Source organism: Megalobrama amblycephala, linkage group LG3 (genome assembly GCF_018812025.1).
Source record: "Megalobrama amblycephala isolate DHTTF-2021 linkage group LG3, ASM1881202v1, whole genome shotgun sequence".
Lineage (NCBI taxonomy): Eukaryota > Metazoa > Chordata > Actinopteri > Cypriniformes > Xenocyprididae > Megalobrama > Megalobrama amblycephala.
In genome coordinates, this window is record NC_063046.1 from 15,400,832 (window position 1) to 15,423,867 (window position 23,036).

Here is a 23,036-nt window from a genome sequence, read left to right on the forward strand (position 1 = left end):
ATATTATCCCTATTATTCTGTATTATTCTATAGTTCTGCCTTTGGGAAACTGATGTTTCGTAGTGTAGTTAGAGCTCCTTCTATGAGAAGTAAACCGCACAGGAGAAATTGATACCACAGATTCACTCTCTCTCACTGAGACAGTGAATTTTGACATTATCTATATCACATTGCGAGGTAGTTTACAATAGCCAGACCTAAATATAGGCTATCATTTCATTATGTATGAAATTTTGGAAAATTCTGGCATATTTTACCAGTCTTTTTCAAGATCGAGTTATGACATTTTGATTAAATGTTACGAGGTCAAAAAAATGTAAACAATGAAATGTTTACAAATGTATATGTGGATGAATCATTAACTACATGACCAATAATATGCATTTAAAAAATAGATAGGATGAATTTGCATTTCATTCCAATTTCTCTACTTATTTTAAGCTGTTTTCTGCTATGCTTTTTAAATTTTATATATATTTTAAATTTGATATTTTCTTATATATCCCTTAAATGCATACCTCGGGTCTTAAGTGACCCGGGATGTCATTCACTACCCTCCTCCTCGTTCATTTTTTAAAGTTAGACATCAAACTTCTTGGTATTCCTCAATCAATTTATTATAAAGAATATAACAAGAAAAAAATCATAAAATTATAAAAGAATGCCTGTTTTTGTATTCATTTTCTATAAAAATTGTATAGGTTCGCTAACGACCCGAGGTGTGTATGAGTGTACGTATATTTTTTCTGCACAACAATAATTGAATTTTAGATGACGGAATAAGTGCAATTCACCTTTATTCCACAAGGTGGCAATGTCTGATACACAATGCTGAAGTGACGACTCATTCAGACAGAAAATGAAATAATAAGAAAAACATGAAATGGCTCAGCGATTTACTGCAGAGCAAGTACTGAACGCAATCAAATATGACTGTAAATGTCACTGGATGGATCTGGTGAAGCTGTTAGCGATCGAAATATTGATTTTGAAGATGTTGAAAATTATATAGTTTTGAGAATACGTTTGAGATCGTGAATGGGCTCATATTCGTGACCTCAAACATAAAAATAGCCTATTATTTGCTGAATTTACTGGGAAATGAGCTCTGACGAGGACAGTGATGATGGCATAAAATATCTGCTCAAACCGAGCCTTTTCAAGATCCAAAAGGTAACAAAATATGATTTATTTTATTCTTCTGTAATTGTTACTCTAATATCAGAGGAGTTTTATATTATCGCGACAGGTAGAGATCCTTCCATGTTAGATATTGATCCGGGTCGATAAAGACCCGAATATGTAAGAATGATTGGCGAAACAGTCATGCATTTAAGGGTTAAATATATTGTCCACGTCAATCTATCGTTGTCAGCCGGCGCTTTACATTGCATAAAATGTACTCTAAACAAATTGTGATTGATTGCTTTACATGCCATACATCATACTCTTCCTGTCTGAGCAAGTGTTTTTTTGCCTAGAATAAGTTGGTGTGGACCAGACCTTTTGCCAGTTAGTCAAAGGAACTACTACATGAGACTTCCCGAAATAATTTGCTCCAGTTTTACTTGTTTCCTTGTTGATTTTACTTATATTCTGATTCATATAAACAGCAAAAACAACACACACACAAAGCACCTGGGGCATTTTGGTCTGAGCCAAGAGTCTGAGCCATGCGCTAAATCAACATGACTGAGAGTGACATTAAGAAAGATGAGGGAGTCCAGAGGAAAGATGAGAAAGCTGATATACAGTAAAATAAAAAAAACGCTTCAGGCTTCTTGAGGCTCGCAAGAGTGCACTTGAGACAAATACAGAAGGACAAATAATTTAAAACCATACAGGAAGCTGAAGAAAATAGTTTGTCATTTAGCTTAAAGAAACCATTGCATTATGTTTACCTAAAATTAGCATGAATATTGCTGCAGAAGTCATGTAGCATTCTTGAATTTTGCATATCATTTTGACATTTTAGCATTAAAATACAACATCCACAATAGTGTTAAGTTCATTTACATGTGTTCTTGGCGACAGCTAATAAAGGTGGAGTGATAATGCTAATATTAAAATATGTATATGAAGTCAGACCCTCATTTAGCTGAGTGAAGTACCAAGGGGACTAAAAAAAAAAGAGCAGAAAGCCAATAAACAAAGACAAAATGGTGTGCTGAGTTTGGATTCAGCATGTTAAATCAAAGACAATTACAACTGCGCTGCTCTGTCCCATGTTAATGAGCCCAGCACTGAATGAAGGGATGAATAAATCATTGTTTAGAAAACACATTTGAGGCTCCCGCTTTTCAGAGCCTCGTGTGTATGTCTGTGTGTTGATGGACCAGCGGAGCATCGCAACGAACATCAAAGCAGCTAGACAAAATGGAATCACTCTTATATGTTCTCCCCTTCTTAGGGCTGTGTGTAAGGTTATAATGACAGTGGTCTGAAAGAGAGAGAGAGAGAGAGAGAGAGAGAGAGAAGGGAGGGAGGGAGGGAGAGAAGAAGGCAGTCAGTACAAGGCGCAGTTGAGGAGAGCGAGAGCCACAGTATACAGAGCAGTGTATAAGACGATGACGAGAGACACGCAGTGAAGGTGAACGGAAGAATAAAACACGAGGGATTGTGAACAAACAGAAGAAAAAAACGGCACATGACGGGGGAACTGGATTCACAGCAAGGCAGCTGAGTCCAGCTCATGATGAATAGGATCCGTTGCAGACTGCAGGCAGGGGTTGTGTGAATGGAAGAGACACTAGATCTGTAGATAGCGGAGACAGAAGTGCAGGGGATGGTTGGGCTGCATGGGCTCTGTTGTTGGCATCGTTGCTGCTGTCCTACACTGCTGCGCTCGAAACCCTTTCAACACGCACAGATATGAGCTCCAAACACTCATCTGACTGGATCCCTTACAGGTACATCAGTTTATTGGTGAGCTTTTGTGTGTGTGTGTGTTTGGTTGGAGAAGACAGGTGTCTTTGATAGGGGATAGAGGATGATGAATGGATAATGCTGGCAGGGCTGCAGTGCAAAGGTGACAAAGGTGATTCTCTTGTCCTTGTCTGTTATCTCTTGTACTCTTGGGTTTCTCATGCAGCACTCAGAGCTATAATGTGAGTGTCCAGTTGTGTAGTTGCTACTGAGGGTTTGTTTATATCAGCTGGTCTGTCATAACATATAATATAGGACTCAATAGTAAAGATGGCCCGATGGCTACCGGAGCCAGTTGACGTAACTGTCACTGCTGCATTGTCACTGAACTTTGTCTTATGGCTGTGTATATGTTGATCACGTATGTTTATCTTTTTATGCTTTGCGAACTTTTTTAACCTTTTTTTGTCACTACTATAATGCTATTTAGCTGGCTAGAATATGAGATTATGTTGATTTTGTGAGAATTTGAAGTATAAGTTATTGAATGGGTAATGTTGCAGTTATGATTTGCACTATATTGTGGTATATTTTCCAAAAAGGTGTGCTTATGAATTTATAGCTTTGATAATAAATATAGCTGCTGTATTTATTTGATCAAAATACAGTAAAACAAAGTGAAATTGTGTTACAGTTTAATATAACTGTTTTCTATTTTAAAATATTTTAAAAGTAAATGTATTTTATCATTCCAGTCTTTAGTGTCACATGATCCTTCAGAAATCATTCTAATATGCTGATTTGGTGCCTAAGAAACGTTTCTTATTATCAATGTTGAAAACAGTTGTGCTGCTTAAAATTCTTTGGATTCTTTGATGAATAGAAAGTTCAAAAGAACAGCATTTATTTAACAGCACTGTAAACATCTTTACTGTCACTTTTTATCAGTTTAATGCATGCTTGCTGAATATTATTAATATATTTAAAATAGATCTTACCCCAATCTTTTGAATGGTAGTGTTAATAGTTATTATTTTAATTTCATATTTTTATGGAACATATAACAGTACTATTTTTTATTTTATTTTTGACAGGACAAATTTTGAGTTTCATATACTGCAGATGCAGCTGCAGTTTGAATGTCAGCATGTGTATTTGTTTCCTAATGATTTTTGCTGACTGACTTTGTGACACTTCCTGATGAAACCTTGGTATTAGATTGTAAATGGAAGAAAAAAAAATGTATAAAGTCACATTAGATAAATAATAGCTTTCCCCAATATGGCTCATTTCTCATCATTTAAAATCCTTTGCATATATTTTGCTTTATATTTTTACTGACTTTTTTTTATTTCCATCTGGTATGGTCAGTGATGATCAATGAAAAAGGTAACATAGCAATGCTTTTGATTTATGTTTGCTGTTGGAGGCTGTCTTGCTGCTGCCCCATTGTCATGGCTGCGCTGCCTCCTCTGCTCTCTCATTGGCTCTTGGTTGCTATAAGTTACAAGCCTACTTTCCTCCACTCTTTCTTTGAAAGATTACTTAAGGGAGCACTTGCCGCTTGTTGTAGGGAGCTAAAGGTACCGCTCGACCTACCCTGGAGGGTCTAAGCCTGTCTCTATGGGAGTGTGTTTTGTTTGTGAAGATCTGCCCTCTCCCACACCCCAGTTTCCTGTGTGTGAGGTCTGTGATTGTGACCGAATGAATCTGAGCAATCTAATGAGCTTTTGGCACTGAAGGAGCTCAAGGAAACCATAATGGAAATTCTTGTTTTGAGAGATGCATACTATTTGTTTTATCTGTACCTGTAAAAAAGAAAATCTCAAATGAAACAGTATCTCTCAGTTATTTGTCGTATGCATTAGTAGGATTAAAAGGAGTGTGATTTGAACCTTTTGAAAATACTGTCATCATTGTTGTGGCAAAAAATCAACTCCGACTCTACTGCATAAGAGACAAACACGTCCAATTGTCTTTAAAGCTTTTATTTCTTGCAAGAAAGGTCAGACAGGTCATACAGTCTGACAAAGACAAAGAACGAAAGCTTCCCCTCACTTTTATATCTCTAACCTCCAAGGCTGAAGCCTCTGTCCTTTTACCATATTTGGAACATCTCTTAGTGGCTGTAACTTTCCACACATTGTTAGCACAGACATGTTTTTAACATACATCTTGCATGTCCCCATACCATATCTTGCTCTTTCTATTTCTAACATCTATGTTAACACTATGTTAAACATTCCCACTTAAGCCAACATCATACCATGTTCCATAAGCATCATATTTCACAAGAATACAGGTAAAAAGCATATGAAAAATTAAAATTTCCACAACATCATTTACTCACTCTCATGTCATTCCAAACTTGTAAGAATTTCTTTCTTCTGAGAAACACAGAACAAGATGTTTGGACCCCATTGACAACACTGGACTGCATAACTTTCATTGGATGGTTTAGTCATACAGATTATGAATGTCAACGTCTCAAACCGTTCTGTCGTTCTTTGTCAACATACCAAAGATTGCTATTAGTCAGCGATTTCACTATGAATATTTCTCATCACATTCCAAGATCAACTGATTCTAGATATCCACATTAAATGCATAGTTTTGCGACGTACCTCTTTATAAACACACTCTTTATAAATCTCTCCAACAGAGTAGCATTAGCCGTTAGCCACGGAGCACTATCAAACTCATTCAAAATCAGAGTAAACAATATAACAGTATACAATACTCACATAATCCGACGCATGCATGACGAACACTTTGTAAAGATCCATTTTGAGGGTTATATTAGCTGTGTAAACTTTAAGGCACTGTTCAAGGCAAACGCGAGCTCTGTGGGCGTGGACCATGGGATTTAAAGGGGCCGCAGCATAAAATCGGTGCGTTTATAATGATGCCCCAAAATAGGTAGTTAAAAAAATGAATTAAAAAAAATCTATGGGTTATTTTGATCTGAAACTTCACAGACACATTCAGGGGACACCTTAGACTTATATTACATCTTTTAAAAACATAATCTAGGGCACCTTTAAGTGAAATTAAATAGTCAAAGTACCTGTACTGGATGTGCAGCCTCATCACCAGCTGCAGTCATGACCTCATTTCCTAAATCAAACACCTGCGATACAGCAAATACCTTCTAATGCACTCGCATTCATGTAAAGTAGCCTTGTTGACAAGATTGCGTGAGTAAAGTTAAAACGCATGAGATACAGTACCTTCAATGCCATTAATGGCGATATCGGTTCTTTATAGCAGAAACAACCTGCTGCAGAAAAAGTTAGGTGCCATGCAAAGTCAGGTCATCTTTATTTATTATAGCACTTTATTTCAAATTTATTATAGCACTTTATTTATTTATTTATTTATTTATTGTTTCATAGCAGCTTAATAAACAGAAAAAGCAGCTCTAAAATGACAATAGTGTCATTTATTCAGTTTAATTCAGTTCAAGTTTTGCTCACATCTGATAGTGTCAGTGTAGTCAAATTGCTAATATTACTGAATATTCATTTAAATATTCTTTTAAGCACTGACTAAGCAAGCCAAAGGCGACAGTGGCAAGGAACCCAAGCTCCATCAGGTGACAGGAATGGAGGGGGAAAAAAGGGGTGATGGCTCGTATTAAATACAGTGTGTCTTCCATATTGTACATTAGAGCTGTGGTTAACTGTAAAGTAACATTTGAATTACTCGTATGTGAATTTCAGGCAAAAAAGAAAGTAGGTCAATAATTAGAGGAGCAGCGGTAGGGTGATCTAAGTGTCTTGCTTAGAGGTAGATTGGTAATGCAGCAAGATCTGGATCTCGGCCTTTGTGATAGCAGTGAGTGTGTCTTCTTATCTCTCCCTCAGTCAGCAGGGCCGTTGGGCCCTTCATGGCATTTTTTCCCCCTGGTATGATGAGCATCTCCTCCCCTGCAGATGGGACTTATGATGAAGAATGAATGGAGTTTAGAGATCGTGCTGGCAGAGCTGAGGTTGCCTCAGCTGGACCTTCTGCATCACAAACACTAATTTCACAGCCTTGTCCAGTTTATTTGAGGGCCATTTTGCTCTTGTAGGTCATAGGCCCTACACATGGACATACACGCATACACAGAGCTCGCTGGGGGTTAAGGACGTTGTTATCCACAAACAAGGAAAGATAAGTACCATTGCCTGTTTTCCATTTGAGTGCTGTCATGCTAGCGTGCACGTACATAAAGAACGCTTGCTTTTTTAAAACAAGACTAGTCCTTACAATTTCCACATACTACTACAGTCTAAGAATTTTGTCCAGATCAGACAAATGTTCTCTAAATAACAGCAGCATTTTTATTATATTAGATTAGATAGCGTTTCAAGTTTTTCCTGTCAAAATGTCCTTGGATATATACTTAAAGTCAGCATGAAACAGAAGATGCGATTGTCTTTTCTTCTCTACTGTGACGTCTATCCGAGTGAAACTGCATCTGAAATGAGAGGGCGGGACTTGATTTTGTCCTTCAGGAATTGATTGGATCGTTGGAAGTTGGGCGTTGCTAACAAAATGGAGGCAGATCTGAATGCCCGTTTGCAGTCAGTTGTGGGGGATTTCTCTCCACAGGACTCACTGCAAGCACCCTCACGTTACTGTAAGAACTTTATTTATTGAAGATGATGAGGATGGTCAATGGCACTAAACAGTGAGAGAGTGTGCATGAGAGAAACTGACTGACTGACTGATGGTGCGTGTCTCTTGGCGCAGAGTGAGTGGGGAAGAGCGATCATTTTCGGTTCATTCCTATGAAAGTTGAGCCTCAATGAATCTAAAAACTCTCTGGTCGCTTGCTCTGCTCCAGTGGACACGCAGCCTGACTGACTGAGCATGTCCTCCATCAGGTTCCTTTCAATGTTTGAGGGTACTGTACAAACCAGTGACTGGCATCAGCGGTGGTTAATGCATTGATCTCTTTAAAGTGAAGCATCAGCTTACCTCAGTGACAGCATTTACCCCTTACATCACTGAATCTGCTGGCAGTTCCAGATAGCTCCGCCCTTGAGCCATAGCATGTGACAGGAAGAGACGATAAGTCGTTTTGAGGTGGAGGGGAGGTTAATGTTTTTGATTAAAGATTATGAGGGCACATGAATTTAAAAAAAAAATAAAATAATGAAGTGCACGGATAAATTATTGATAATAAATACTACAATGTTCCATAAAAAAATAAGAATTGTCAATCTTGATTTCATGCCGACTTAAATTAAATCGGATAATCAAATTGGTATGATAATCACACTAAGCTATATCACTATTTTAGTTTTATTTCGATTAATTGTGCAGCCGCATTTATTTATTTTATTTTTTACATTTAATTTAATTTAATTATTAGCTTTTTATCAACTATAATGAACCCCTTTTGAGAAACCCATGCTCTATTGCATTTGTATTTTGTTTTGTTTGAGAATTAGCAGGTAAAAGTAAAGAATCCAAATCAGAAAACATTTGCTGAATCCAGTACAAACATACAGTAAACACCCACATGCATATATACACACAAAGACACACAAAGTGAATTGTCACTGTCATCAGTGAAGCTTGATGGTGAGGGAGGGAAATTATCTTGCACATTGCAGGCAGCTGTCAGTACATATCAATTTATCTCTCATCCCTTGTTGACCCTCATTATAACCGCTCTGTTTATGTCATTATCTGTCAATCTGATGGGAACTGACACCCTTGACTGTTTGTGCATTTATGTATTTTAGCTTTAGGAGGGTGATCATGAATGTGTGCAAGTAAGCATTACTATTTCTGTATCCTGCAGTTTGTGAGTGCACTGAATTAGGTGTATTTTTGAATGAGTGTGTGCTCATGGGCATGTATATTCGTGCCCATGTGCATGTGTGATAACAATGGTGTCAGTGTTGGCAGTCCATAGAGAGTGAAATTTCTCAGGTTTAAATAGGAAAGTAGAGTTAGGTGCTGGAAGATCCCTCTGAGCGATAGAGAGAGAGAAAAAGATAATGTATAATGTGCTAGAATAATCCTCTTAGAGCAACATGAATTTCCATGCTGGTTAGTATGCTACTGGTTTGAAAGTAGTCTATCTATCTAATCAATCTATCTATCTATCTATCTATCTATCTATCTATCTATCTATCTATCTATCTGTCTGTCTGTCTGTCTGTCTGTCTGTCTGTCTGTCTGTCTGTCTGTCTGTCTGTCTGTCTGTCTGTCTGTCTGTCTGTCTGTCTGTCTGTCTCACCCTGTCATTCTGTTAATTTTGTCATTTGTTATTGTTCTGTCATTCTATCTATTTATCTTTCTGTAAGTCTGTCTGTCTGATGCTCACTCTGTATGTCTCGATGTCTGTCTGTATGTCATTCTAGCTCTCTATTGTTCTATATGTCATTCTATTGTTCGCTCAAAAACACTATATAATATGTTTTTGGACTATATGTAACCTACTATTATTATCTACTGTTTTTATATACCTTTTTGTAGTATGTTACTTAGAGTGCAAATAACAATTGCCCCAATAAATAAAATATTATGTACATAAATAAAATTTATGTATAAAAAAAATAAAAAAATATTATGTATAAAAGTCTTTAAATTGTAGTGTTTTTCCATTTTCTACAGTGTACACAAATATTTATAAAAATAAGAGCATCTGATTAGCATCTTTGTGTGTGTTTTGTAAGGTCAACAAGAAAATGAGTAAAATTCCTGTGGTGTTCTAAACCCAAACTGCTGTAAATCTTTTTATAATGATTTTGTATTGTCTCATAACATCCAGTGGGAAACGCCAAATAAAAAAAAATAAATAAAAAATAGCAGAATTCATGATTTCTATACAGTATTTGTACATGTGTGTCTCTCCATTATGATTGTAAAATATGTTCCTACCAGATGTTAAAGGGTTAGTTCACCCAAAAATGAAATTTCATGTCATCCCAAACCCGTAAGACCTTTGTTTGTCTTCGGAACAATTAAGATATTTTTGATGAAATCCGAGTGTATCTGATCCACAACACTGAAAACACTGAAGCTCTGCAACGAAAATAGCGTAGCAGTATGGCAGGTTCATTTTTGGTTGAACTAACCCTTTAAAAGCGACACCCTGGTTGTGCATTACAGATTACAGAGCACAAATCCTGTCCACACCACCCTTGGTCTGTCACACTTCTTCTCTCTGCATGATCCACCACAACTACAGAGGAAGTCCTCCATTGCCATTTAATTAACACAGCTTTTGGCTCAGCAATATCAGGCGGCATAAATGCATAAGGGGATCTGGAGTGAATGTGTCATAGCTGATTAAAAGGAAAGAGAGGAGGGACAGGCAGAGCACAAAAGCCTCACCAAAGACCTCCCTTCTCACAGGACCTGAAAGAGGACAATGAGTCATAGGCATGATCAACACAGCAGCTGTCTGTGTCCTTTTTTGAAAATTATGTTCATATATATACCATTTATATACTGTTCTACAGCCCATAATCTAGGATTAATGGCCAGTAAATCGAGACCAATTTCTGTGATTTAGTTATATGATTATACTGGAGTCACTAGACATCAGCTCTTTTAATGATGTACTGTATGAGATAAGCTAAGTTAAATACTGAAAACTGATGTCATGTCTTGTACAGCAGACTTTAGTCTGTAAAGACCCCTTTGTGTAAAATCATTGATACTACATTATATTTTTCTTTTACTGTAATCTTCTCTTTATATTGGACTGGATCTTTGTGTACACAAAAGCTTGAGTCGTATCTCTGTTGGCGCTACTCTTGCTGTGGCACATCTTTTTTTTGTGAGCTTTTCCCATTTAATCTTGTTTTTGTCCTTCCGCAGCACCTTGGATGATGAAGGCACAAACCTGCGACAACAGAAGCTGGACAGACAGGTGAGTCCTCCTTTGGTTTCTTTTCAGCACTGTGTACAGAAGGCTCTGCTCAGAGGAAATTAGATAAATTGAAAAAAAAAAAAAAAAAAAAGCAGAAGAACAATGAGAGAGAAACCATTCATTGAGGAATCACATCACAGAAACATATTCTCAAGACGTTTTAAAGAAAATGCCTTTGATAAGATTCCATATGCCATTCCTCACTTTATCTTGCATTATGTGCTGTTACTTCAATAGACTTGCCTCAGATAGCTCTGAAAACTTGTGCCAAGATTGTCTTCCTTTCAGTTAACACGTCATCAGCTCATTTCACGCTGTGCAGAGTTAGACAGACATCAGTCACCGAGCACGCAAACCAAACAGCAAGCTTATGCTGCGTTCGCGCCATAAATACCGTAATTTGTAAGAGATGGAAACCCATGATGTTATACTCAGAGCGGTTTGTGACTCAAATTTATGCATTTCAATGGCAACACTATCAACGCCGAAATGAACCTGCAGCAGTCAGGTGGTACAGGTCAGTGCTCTTTCAGTTATGTTCATTATTATTGTAATGTGCTTTGAGACATAAGGTATTTTAATGCTGTCTCTCGTGACGCTTTTGTTTGCTCCCTGCTGTACGTGTTCATGTGTTTCAGAGGAGGTTTTGGTTTTGGAGATGCTCCAAAGCTAGCCTCTCTGAAAATAGCCTATATTCTAGCTTTAATCATAACTGTTAATTATTCTTTGCCACAAGATTATTATTACCACACATTTCTTTAGAAATTATTTTCAGACAAAATGTGAAATAAGGCATAATTTTTCTTCAAGCTGAAAGTATTTTAATGTCTTTATTGTATATTAACTTAAATCTTAAACTAAATAGTCCATTACAACATAAAGTAGAAAGGAGTTGACCTAGCAACAAGACAAATGCTGCAACAATACTATACATTTTTTTATTAAATATTTTAATTATTTTTAAACTGCTTCAGTTATCATATTTAGCTTCAGTGTCTTCCTCTATTTAAAATTTTTATTTGTGTCTAACATTAGTTTGTTGTTTTTCCGACCAAAGTTTTAGTTCCCTTTCGAATGGGAACTCGCACTGCATCCAAAGATACTTTGGGGAATGCCTCCTGCATCATGATGTCTGAAATACGTGTATCATATGCGACAGTGACATTGGCCTGTGACAGCCTGTGACGTCACTTTGGTGCGACCGAGAGCACAAAAGAGCAACTAGAGTACATGTCATCAGCCTTTTTTGTCCTCAGCAGACCGTTTGTTTCGTCAGCAGGCAATTTAATATGGTGTCCTCTGACAAGTGTTTCAGGAAATGTGTTCCCCCATATCCATGCTTTCTGATGTTGGAGGATACACACAACCTGTGCGTTTTCTGTATTGGTGAGGATCATGTGCGTTCTGTTCTCAAAGCGGCAGAATGTGCACGCTGCGAGAGCTTTTCCATGAAGAAGCTCTGATCACATCTGTCATTTTCTCAAGGAAATTAAGACAGGCATTGCGCCCCGTGGTTCAGGACCTGCTGCAGCTGAGGCACAGCAGAGACTGAGATCCTGGGGCTTGCAGGTCGAGTTGGTGGAGGATTTTGAGCAAGGTACGTCTCTTTCTCATTCCTCTGCCGCCGACACTAGTGATCTGCTGGATGCGGATGTTCTGTCACTTGAGTCATCTGATCCAGCAGATAGCACGTCGGAGAGATTAGATCTTCCGTGGAAGCGCAAGAATCTGTAGATCACTCACGGCAGATTAGACAAGCGTTTCTTGGCTGGCCATAACCGCCCAGTTCCAGGGAGTCTTCTGTTTCTGCCGGATCTTCACACCAAGGTGGAGAGGTCCTGAAAGAAACCATATTTGGCTCGCATTCATCTCTTTCTCCATGTGAATTATGTGAATGTGGAGGCGTTGCACAAGCACGGATATACATCGATGCCTCCCATTGAGGATACATTTACGAACTATCTTTCAATGGGGGAAACACTGATGATGAAGCCTCCAACCCTGCCGTTAAGAGTGACATTAAGAGTGACATCAAAGCTGAATGGCAGGGCGTATGCGGCTGCGGGTCAGGCGGGTGGGTGGGGCTCTGCTCACGATGGCAGTGTTGCAGGCAAGACCTGGATGACAGTGACTGAGCTGCGCCGCACCATGGATCTTGCTCTCCAGGCCACCAAACAGACAGCTGCCGTGATCAGTTGTGCAATGGCGGCAATGGTGGCCACGTAGAGGCATCTGTGGATTAATCTGCCCGACATCAGGGAGAAAGAGAAACATTTTCTTCTTTACCCTTTGACGCGTACGTTCACACCGGTGGGATCGGTCTTGAATGGTCCCTGGAGCGTACGATCACACCGGTGGGATCAGTCTTGAATGGTCCCTGGAGCGTACGATCACACCGGTGGGATCAGTCTTGAATGGTCCCTGGAGCGTACGATCACATCGGTGTGATCAGTCTTGAATGGTCCCTGGAGCGTACGATCACACCGGTGTGATCAGTCTTGAATGGTCCCTGGAGCGTACGATCACACCGGTGTGATCAGTCTTGAATGGTCCCTGGAGCGTACGATCACACCGGTGGGATCAGTCTTGAATGGTCCCTGGAGGGTACGATCACACCGGTGGGATCAGTCTTGAATGGTCCCTGGAGCGTATGATCACACCGGTGGGATTAGAATGTTCAGCGCATCACGTGATCAACTGCCAAATTCAAAAGTGCTTGCGCACTTTGGCTGACTCTAAACAAGAGACGGACATGCGCAGCGTTTTACATATATTACAAATATGCAGTGTTTTCAACAGCATAATGCTTATTTTAGGTTTCAGACATTTAAAATACACTTGAGTACTAACAAAACAATACATTTAGAGTTATTAAAATACTGATGTCTATAGAAGCGGCAATAACAATCCATTATAATTAGATGACATGTTTTATTAGATACACATTGTGTTGAAACTTCAAAGTTTACTCTATTCTTCCCCAGTTCACCGAATCACTTACTTTCATGTATTTCGGGAGAAGTAGATGAATTCACGTGTTGTAAATCCAACAGATCCGTTCTGCCAGACAGATCCAGATTCTCTGTGCAGCGCAAACTAACATGGCGGCACCCATCGCGATCATTATAAAGGTGCTTAAACAGCAAAACACATCCACTTGCACATATTTGACAATTGGAATATTAGATATTTCATGCTATAGGTTAACAAATTTGTGAATATTTTGAATAAAAAAGGAAAAATGAAATAAAAGCAGATCATCAGTCATACAGCACTGCGTTGTGTTATGTGACAAGCAATGACACATCACCATGGAAACCATAAAGTGATACGTTCTAAATAATGGGTCACTCTCGCCCTCTGAGCTTTTCAGGCACATCCATTGCAAAGCTCGGGGGACCCTGGGCCGTTTGGGTCTGCAAACCACAGACAGGCATAGAGGAAGTGTCTCAGCACTCAGGCTCCTCCTCCTGATGTGAGGAGCAAATGGTCTCCAGCATCTAAATCCGTTCGGCTTTCTTTGTACTTGTCATAGCCATTTAGGCAGTTATTCGCTCAGCATGGCATAGTGGGTACTTATTCCCCAAAATGTCTTTGGATGCAGTGCGAGTTCCCATTTGAAAGGGAACATCTCAGGTTACGCATGTAATCATGGTTCCCTGAGAAGGGGAACAAGACTCTGTGTCTCACTGCCATGCTTCTGGCATACCTGGTCACATCTCCTTCAGACAAAAATGCTGATGACGTGTACTCTAGGAGCCCTTATGTACTCATGGTTACACTAGAGTGACATAACGTATGTCAATGTCATTGCCGCGTTTGATACACGTACTTCAGACATTGTCATGCTGGAGACATTCCCCAAAGTTCCTTTAGATGCAGTGTCTCATTCCCCTTCTCAGGGAACCATATTTACATGCGTAAATTTACATTAACTGGGGACTACCGAGCTTCTGAATTTCAAAAGTTTTTTATTCTCATCACATATACTTCCTTGTTAAAAAGTTTTGGGTTGGTAAGGTTTTGTAATGGCTTTAAAAGTCTCTTATGCTCACCAAAGATGCATTTATTTGATAATACAGTAAAACGATAATATTGTGAAATGTTGTTACAATTTAAAATAGCTGTTTTGTTTTTAATATATTTTAACATGCAATTAATTCCTGTGATGGTAAAGCTGCATTTTCATTACTCCAGAATTCAGTGCCACATGATCCTTCAGAAATCATTCTAATATGCCAATTTGATGCTCAAAAAATGTATTATTATTATCAATGTTTAAAATGGTGGTTGTCCAAAAAAAAAAAAAAAAAACAGCATTTGATTTCAATTTTTTTTTTCACAATGTAAAAATTTTACTGTCACTTTTTAATTAAGTTCTTAGCTAAATGTTACTCTCCCCAAAATAATGGTAGTGTATACATTATAACTTATCATGAGGTGTAGTTCATAATTCAACATAATTAGAAATGCATCTCAAAATACTTGTGACAGTGAAAAACTAGCAGTATTGAAATCAGGGTATCAGGATTATTCATACAGATTTAGCTGTTTACTCTCAAATTTCAGACAGATATAGAAAGAATCAGTGAAGCATTGTCAGAGTATCAGAACAGAGCTGGGACAGATTTAGGGTGTTAGAGGAGACAGAAAGAGCATCTGCCTCAACCTTCATGGCTTTTTCTTGATGGCAGAATTCTTAGAATTCTTCAGAATTCAGAATTCTCTCTTCAGCTAAATATCTAAAGGTGGGCTGTAGATGGTAGATAGGATTTTAATGAGCTTCGAATATTAGGAACGCAAGCCTCCATGTTCTGTGCCTCTGCAGTAAGGGAGTTAGAAGGATATCTCCTCGAGGGTGCTTTGCATCTGTTTGTCTGCTGTTGTGCTATAAACACCAGTGGATCCTGCAGCTAGATAGGGAGACAAGCATAATTTGCTCCAAATTTCGACTCAAGCCAATAGGTTTAGCCCTCAGCGCTCGGCTGCTCTTTAATGAACCTCCCACTCTCTTCAAAAGACCATGAGACCAAATTACCATGTTTATTGCCTGTCTGCTTTGCATAATAACCTTGAAGGAGCCAAGCTTGAAACTGTTGAGCATCACCTTAGCCAGCCTCTTTGTGCTCTCTATGGCCTCAGGAGTCTTTGACCACTGCATTTCAATCAATTTTAAGGTGCTGTGAGCACATATTCTGAGCAATCTGTTTCAATGATACTGAAAATGTTATGGCTTATTTGGCAGCGCATCAGGTCTGACAACAGAGGAGATTACAGACGGCGAATGTGTTTAGGCAATGTGTGTGCAGATGAACAACTTTTTATTAGAATTTCAATATGGAGATCTGTGCGTGCAGCACAAAGGCATGTTTCCCCAAGCTACAAGGTACCGCCAATACAACAAGCTTTGTATAGAAACCCCTGAGGGAAATGCAGTCTTGTAGAGACATGAAGCATTATTAAAAACAAATGAATTCATTGTGTCTCTATGTGAAAATGACAAATTTTAGAGCTTAACAAATCACAAGGTGTGTCAAATGAAAGGATTTTAACCTTTTTTGTTTTAATGCAAGATCCCTATGAAGTAGGACGGGGTATTGACACGGATTTTACAAATAAATTTAATTCTGATTCACAAGCTCTTAATTCCGATTTCATTTTTATTGTATTCGATATCGATTTGTTTGGATATATATCAGGTACAGTGCAAGTGTATGTCAATGTCTTAAGGAAAATAATGCTGTGTATTACTATAAGATAAAAATTAAGTCCAAATTCAAATTCTATTTATTTTTAGATATAATGATCAACATTCAAAAAAGAACCAAGTTGTATATAAACATTTAATTTTTATTTTAACTTTTTAATGATATAATTATGTTTTAAATGTTCTACATTTCAAAATGTACAGCATTTAAAAGGTGGCTTACTTATTTTTATGACAGATTTATTAAAACATAGATACAATAAATAAGACTAACAGTAAAAATATAATTAATATATGATAAAGTGCATGCCTAGTTCTGCCATAAAACTCTAGACGGTGCAGACTGATGGGTCCTTAAAGGGTTAGTTCACCCAAAAATTAAAATTCTTTCATTTATTACTCACCCTCATGCCGCTCTACACCCGTAAGACCTTCATTAATCTTCAGAACACAAATTAAGATATTTTAGTTGAAATCCGATGGCTCCGTGAGGCCTTCATAGGGAGCAATGGACATTTCCTCTCTCAAGATCCATAAAGGTACTAAAACATATTTAAATCGGTTCATGTGAGTACAGTGGTTCAATATTAATATTATAAAGGGACGAGAATATTTTTGGAGCGCCAAAAAAAAAACTAAATAACGACTTATTTAGTGATGGCCGTTTTCAAAACAATGCTTCAGGAAGCATCGGAGCACAGATGAATCAGTGTGTCGAATCTGCTGTTCGGAGCGCCAATGTCACATGATTTCAACCGTTGGCAGTTTGACACGCGATCTGAATCATGATTCGACACACTGATTCCGATGCTTCATGAAGCAGTGTTTTGAAATCGGCCATCACTAAATAAGTCGTTATTTTGTTTTTTTGGCGCTCCAAAAATTATTCTCGTCGCTTTATAATATTAATATTGAACCACTGTACTCACATAAACCGATTTAAATATGTTTTTAGTACATTTATGGATCTTGAGAGAGGAAGTATCCGTTGCTCCCTATGGAGGCCTCACTGAGCCATCGGATTTCAACTAAAATATCTTAATTTGTGTTCTGAAGATTAACGAAGGTCTTACGGGTGTGGAACGGCATAAGGGTAAGTAATAAATGATAGAATTTTCATTTTTGGGTGAACTAACCCTTTAACGGAAACTGAATGGAAATTTTCAGCGTTAACTATTTAGCACAAGCTGATTGGTTCATGTTGCATTTGCAGCCAATGAGCTTGCTGCTCACAACATTTAAATAGCGGTTTAACATTCACTATAGCAGTTTGCAGCACGTTTTCAGAGTTCCACCTTCCCCAGCTTCACATAGATCTGCTGGGTGATGGTAATTTTATATATGCTATTTGTGTAGCAGCAGTATGTCTTGCATACGCACAGCAGCGTATCAGCGTATGTATTGACAGTAGCAAGTTCCTGTACTTGCCCTGCAGCAGCAGTAGCAATAATCATCATCATCAGCAGCAGCAGCAGCAGCAGCAGCAGCAATAATCTACAACTACAGCAACTACAACTTTGTTCACACATCAACAGAAAACAGCACAGACTCAAAGATTGATGTTGGAATTGAAGTATCGATATTGGCTCATCAAAATGTCAGCCCAGCTCTAATGAAAAGTTAGAAAATACTTTTTTATTTATGGATTTTTATAGCAGGTAATGGCATGTTTCTGTGTGCATTATCTATGATAATAGATGCCTTTCTCATTTAAGGATTTTCCATTTTCACAGCACCTACTAGCAGAGGGGAGGGTGTTTTTTTCTGCGTGACTGGACAGACCTGGTCTCAAGCCCATTATTTGCTCACGGATTCCTTTAATGTTTAATAGACTCCAGCGCTGGGATCTCCCCAGAACTGTTGGCTATAGCTTTACATAACATAACATTAGGTTGCTGCGAAAGTGAATAATGTTGTGTGGGGAAACCCATGCTGGGTTGAACATGCAGTTGTCTGTGAAGGGAAGGCGTGTTGTAGTGGTTGGTTTTAGGTCTAGGAGTTTAAAAGTTTTATGAAGAAGCGACACATCCCTGCGCTCCAGGTTGCTCTTTGTGTGGCTCCATTCCAGATTTGAAGATGTGTTGTGTTACATGTCACATTTTTACTTTGTGAAGAACCAAATTTTTTTATTAGAGCAAATGTGATTTGTCTTGAGGTCAGTTAGACCTCATCAGAGACTTCTCAAGGGAAAATTATAAAATGGAAATCTCTTCAGTGCTGTATCATGAGTCACGGAGCTTCAGATGAGTGGCTGAGAAAGCTATTTACAACCTATTTAGTTGCCTTGGCCCTATATATATATATATATATATATATATATATATATATATATATATATATATATATACAGTGGTACGGAAAGTATTCAGACCCCCTTAAATTTTTCACTCTTTGTTATATTGCAGCCATTTGCTAAAATCATTTAAGTTCATTTTCTTTCCTCATTAAAGGTGCCCTTGAGTGATTTGAAAAAACATTTTAAATTGTTCCCTGATATCTACATAGAGGGTATGTGGCTTTTTTATGGCCGAAAATTGTCCAGATATGGTTTTACAGCTCCATTTATAACCCCACAAATAGCCCCTAGAATGAAAAGGTCTGTTTTTGCCTTATTTGGAAGGCTCATGAATAGTAATATGGTGCTCCGCTCTGATTGGCTGTTTCACTGTTCGGCTCCTTCCAGTAGCTCACACTGATAGCGAACAAATCTGTACTGTACGGCGTGAACGATGGAGAGTTTTGGTATTCAACCTTATATGTTTGAGCCTGTTTCTGACGAAGATGCAGATGTAGAGGAACAACCAATTTTGTTGCGATTGGCCATAGACGTTTCTGAGTGGTAAGTTAGTCTTTATTTTCAGTATGCACCTGCAAAACGTAACTGTTACGTCAATGGAACTAGCATATAGCGTTAACTTTACACTATAACTCATAACGTCAGTATTTGCAACTTTGTTTTTAGCATTGTAAAAAAAAATAATTGTAATAATGTGTCGCTGTATGGTTTTACAATGATAGCTTCTTCACTTTGCAATAACAACTCTAAACAACGAACGAAAATTTGTTTCTAATATATTGACATTACCGATATGATTTTAAATTTGATTTATTTAGCCAACCAAAGTAAAGCATAGAAGACATTCCAAAAAAGCAGTGTCATGTTTACTACTCAGCTGCCGTAGTGTGATTACGATTTAGCTATTAGTAACAAAAACTTACATCGTCTATAAATATCTTTTTCCACAGGTGTACGCATACAAGTCATACAAGTTCTCAAAAATAAAAATATTTGAAAAAAAGTGACTAAATGTCTTGTCAAATGACTATCGTTTCAGTTTGAACGGTGTAGAAAGTTAGCTAGAAGGATCGAGTATCTGTAGCTATCTGTAAGCAAATAAACTAACATAGTTAGCTTCGGTGTAATGTGTTGTTGGTTAAATATAGGTCAAATTATAATTATATCCGACAAAAGAGAATTGGCATATGTATCTACGGTTATGTTATAGATTTATATAACAAAGACAGTAATAAATTTTAACCTCACCGTTAATAGTAGTTACGTAAACTTTGCTATTTGTTACTGTACTAGCATCTTGCATTAGATCTAGACAACACTGGGTACATGGTCGTTAATGTTGTTAGCTCACTAAGAAACTTTACATTTAATCAGAAATAGTTTCTACAGCCAAGATGTGGATAAAAGCACTACTTACTGCTTGCGGGAATAAAGTTGGAATTACCCCTTTCTTCAGTGTCAAACGCTGAGCGAAGCCTGCTTGATATTGTCCCAGGTTAGAAAAGCTGTCCGTGGTGAAATGGGCAGAGCAAACTAACAACTTTGAGTTAAATTGTTCCGGTATCCGGTTATAGATAAACATCAGCCATGCCTTTTGACAGTTTTTTTCTGGAGGAAGACTATGAAAAGTTTTCACATCCCCTTCACAGCCTGGAACATAACATTTATTTCCATGATCTGCCATTTTCGCTGTTATCCTCGCTTGGCTTGTTTCTTCACTCTGCTTGCAGAACTTCCGATGATTCCGCTGGGCGGTTCCGCCTGGCCTGGATCATGAGCATATGCAAATATTGGGGGCGGAGTCCCCGACTGTTACGTAACAGTCGGTGTTATGTTGAGATTCGCCTGTTCTCCGGATGTATTTTAAACAAATGAGGTTTATATAAGAAGGAGGAAACAATGGGGTTTGAAACTCAGTGCATGTCTTTTCCATGTACTGAACTCTTGTTATTCAACTATGCTAAGGAAAATTCAATTTTTGATTCGAGGGCACCTTTAATATACACACAGCACCCCATATTGACAGAAAAACACAGAATTGTTGACATTTTTGCAGATTTATCAAAAAAGAAAAACTGAAATATCACATGGTATTTGTCACAAATACAGCTCCTCCGGTGCATCCTCCGGACCACCGGAGGGAACCCTCACCGGAATACTGATTCGCACCCATCTGGACTCCATTTCCCAGAGGCCCGCATTCCTGGGACTGATCACCTCTCACCTGCACCATATTACACCACACTATTTAAGACGCACACACACACACCTAGTCGCGAAGTCTTGATTTGCTACCTGTGATCATTTCTGAGCGTTTATTTGTGGACTGATTTATTGTTACGACCTGGACTGCTTTACTCTGCTGAACCTTGCTGCCTACCCCGAACCTTGCCTGACCATCGCTTCTGAACTCTTGCTGCCTGTCTCGATCCTTGCCTGTGACTCGACCTTGTTTACTGCCGCCAGCCCTGAACTTCTTCCTGTCCCCGTTTACGGTACTGCCTTGCCCAAGTTTTGTGTTTGCCTGTCTTTTACAATAAAGCTGCAAATGGATCCGCTATCTCCAGACTCTTCATTACAGTTTTCAGACCCTTTGCTGTGACACTCATATATTTAACTCAGGTGCTGTCCATTTCTTCTGATCATCCTTGAGATGGTTCTACACCTTCATTTGAGTCCAGCTGTGTTTGACTATACTGATTGGGCTTGATTAGGAAAGCCACACACCTGTTTATATAAGACCTTTCAGCTCACAGTGCATGTCAGAGCAAATGAGAATCATGAGGTCAAAGGAACTGCCTGAAGAGCTCAGAGACAGAATTGTGGCAAGGCACAGATCTGGCCAAGGTTACAAAAAAAAATTCTGCTGCACTTAAGGTTCCTAAGAGCACAGTGGCCTCCATAATCCTTAAATGGAAGACATTTGGGACTACCAGAACCCTTCCTAGAGCTGGCCGTCCGGCCAAACTGAGCTATCCGGGGAGAAGAGCCTTGGTGAGAGAGGTAAAGAAGAACCCAAAGATCACTGTGGCTGAGCTCCAGAGATGCAGTCGGGAGATGGGAGAAAGTTGTAGAAAGTCAACCATCACTGCAGCCCTCCACCATTTGGGGCTTTATGGCAGAGTGGCCCGACAGAAGCCTCTCCTCAGTGCAAGACACATGAAAGCCCGGATGGAGTTTGCTAAAAAACACCTGAAGGACTCCAAGATGGTGAGAAATAAGATTCTCTGGTCTGATGAGACCAAGATGGAACTTTTTGGCCTTAATTCTAAGCGGTATGTGTGGAGAAAACCAGGTACTGCTCATCACCTGTCCAATACAGTCCCAACAGTGAAGCATGGTGGTGGCAGCAGCATGCTGTGGGGGTGTTTTTCAGCTGCAGGGACAGGACGACTGGTTGCAATCGAGGGAAAGATGAATGCGGCCAAGTACAGGGATATCCTGGACGAAAACCTTCTCCAGAGTGCTCAGGACCTCAGACTGGGCCGAAGGTTTACCTTCCAACAAGACAATGACCCTAAGCACACAGCTAAAATAACGAAGAAGTGGCTTCACAACAACTCCGTGACTGTTCTTGAATGGCCCAGCCAGAGCCCTGACTTAAACCCAATTGAGCATCTCTGGAGAGACCTAAAAATGGCTGTCCACCAACGTTTATCATCCAACCTGACAGAACTGGAGAGGATCTGCAAGGAGGAATGGCAGAGGATCCCCAAATCAAGGTGTGAAAAACTTGTTGCATCTTTCCCAAAAAGACTCATGGCTGTATTAGATCAAAAGGGTACTTCTACTAAATACTGAGCAAAGGGTCTGAATACTTAGGACCATGTGATATTTCAGTTTTTCTTTTTTAATAAATCTGCAAAAATGTCAACAATTCTGTGTTTTTCTGTCAACATGGGGTACTGTGTGTACATTAATGAGGAAAAAAAATGAACTTAAATGATTTTAGCAAATGGCTGCAATATAACAAAGAGTGAAAAATTTAAGGGGGTCTGAATACTTTCTGTACCCACTGTGTGTGTGTGTGTGTGTGTGTGTGTGTGTGTGTATATATATATATATATATATATATATATATATATATATATATATACAACAGTTCTGTCTGGTTCCCGAATCTGATTGGCTGATAGCCATGCGATATTTCAGTGATAACAGCACTCCTACTGCCTTTTCACCGTTTGTATCACTCCGCTTGAAGTGACCGTCATGGCGGCCGATCAAATCAACAGTAATTTTTACAAATACTACTTCTTGTACCACGAACTGTAGTTTTAATAGTT

The 23,036-nt window shown here is 38.7% G+C and overlaps 1 protein-coding gene across 6 annotated transcripts in view; it reads left to right on the plus strand.

Annotated features, from left to right (window-relative positions):
* tub (TUB bipartite transcription factor) overlaps positions 1-23,036 on the plus strand; it is a 139,024-nt gene that overhangs the window by 86,421 nt on the left and 29,567 nt on the right. For 4 of the 6 annotated variants that reach the window (XM_048184182.1, XM_048184185.1, XM_048184188.1 and 1 more), the window contains exon 2: positions 10,696-10,747. In XM_048184182.1, coding sequence (XP_048040139.1) covers positions 10,696-10,747 — 52 coding nt within the window. Of the gene's footprint in view, positions 1-2,498; positions 2,926-10,695; positions 10,748-23,036 lie in introns of those variants that run through there. The other 2 variants (XM_048184183.1, XM_048184186.1) reach the window with 2 other exon arrangements.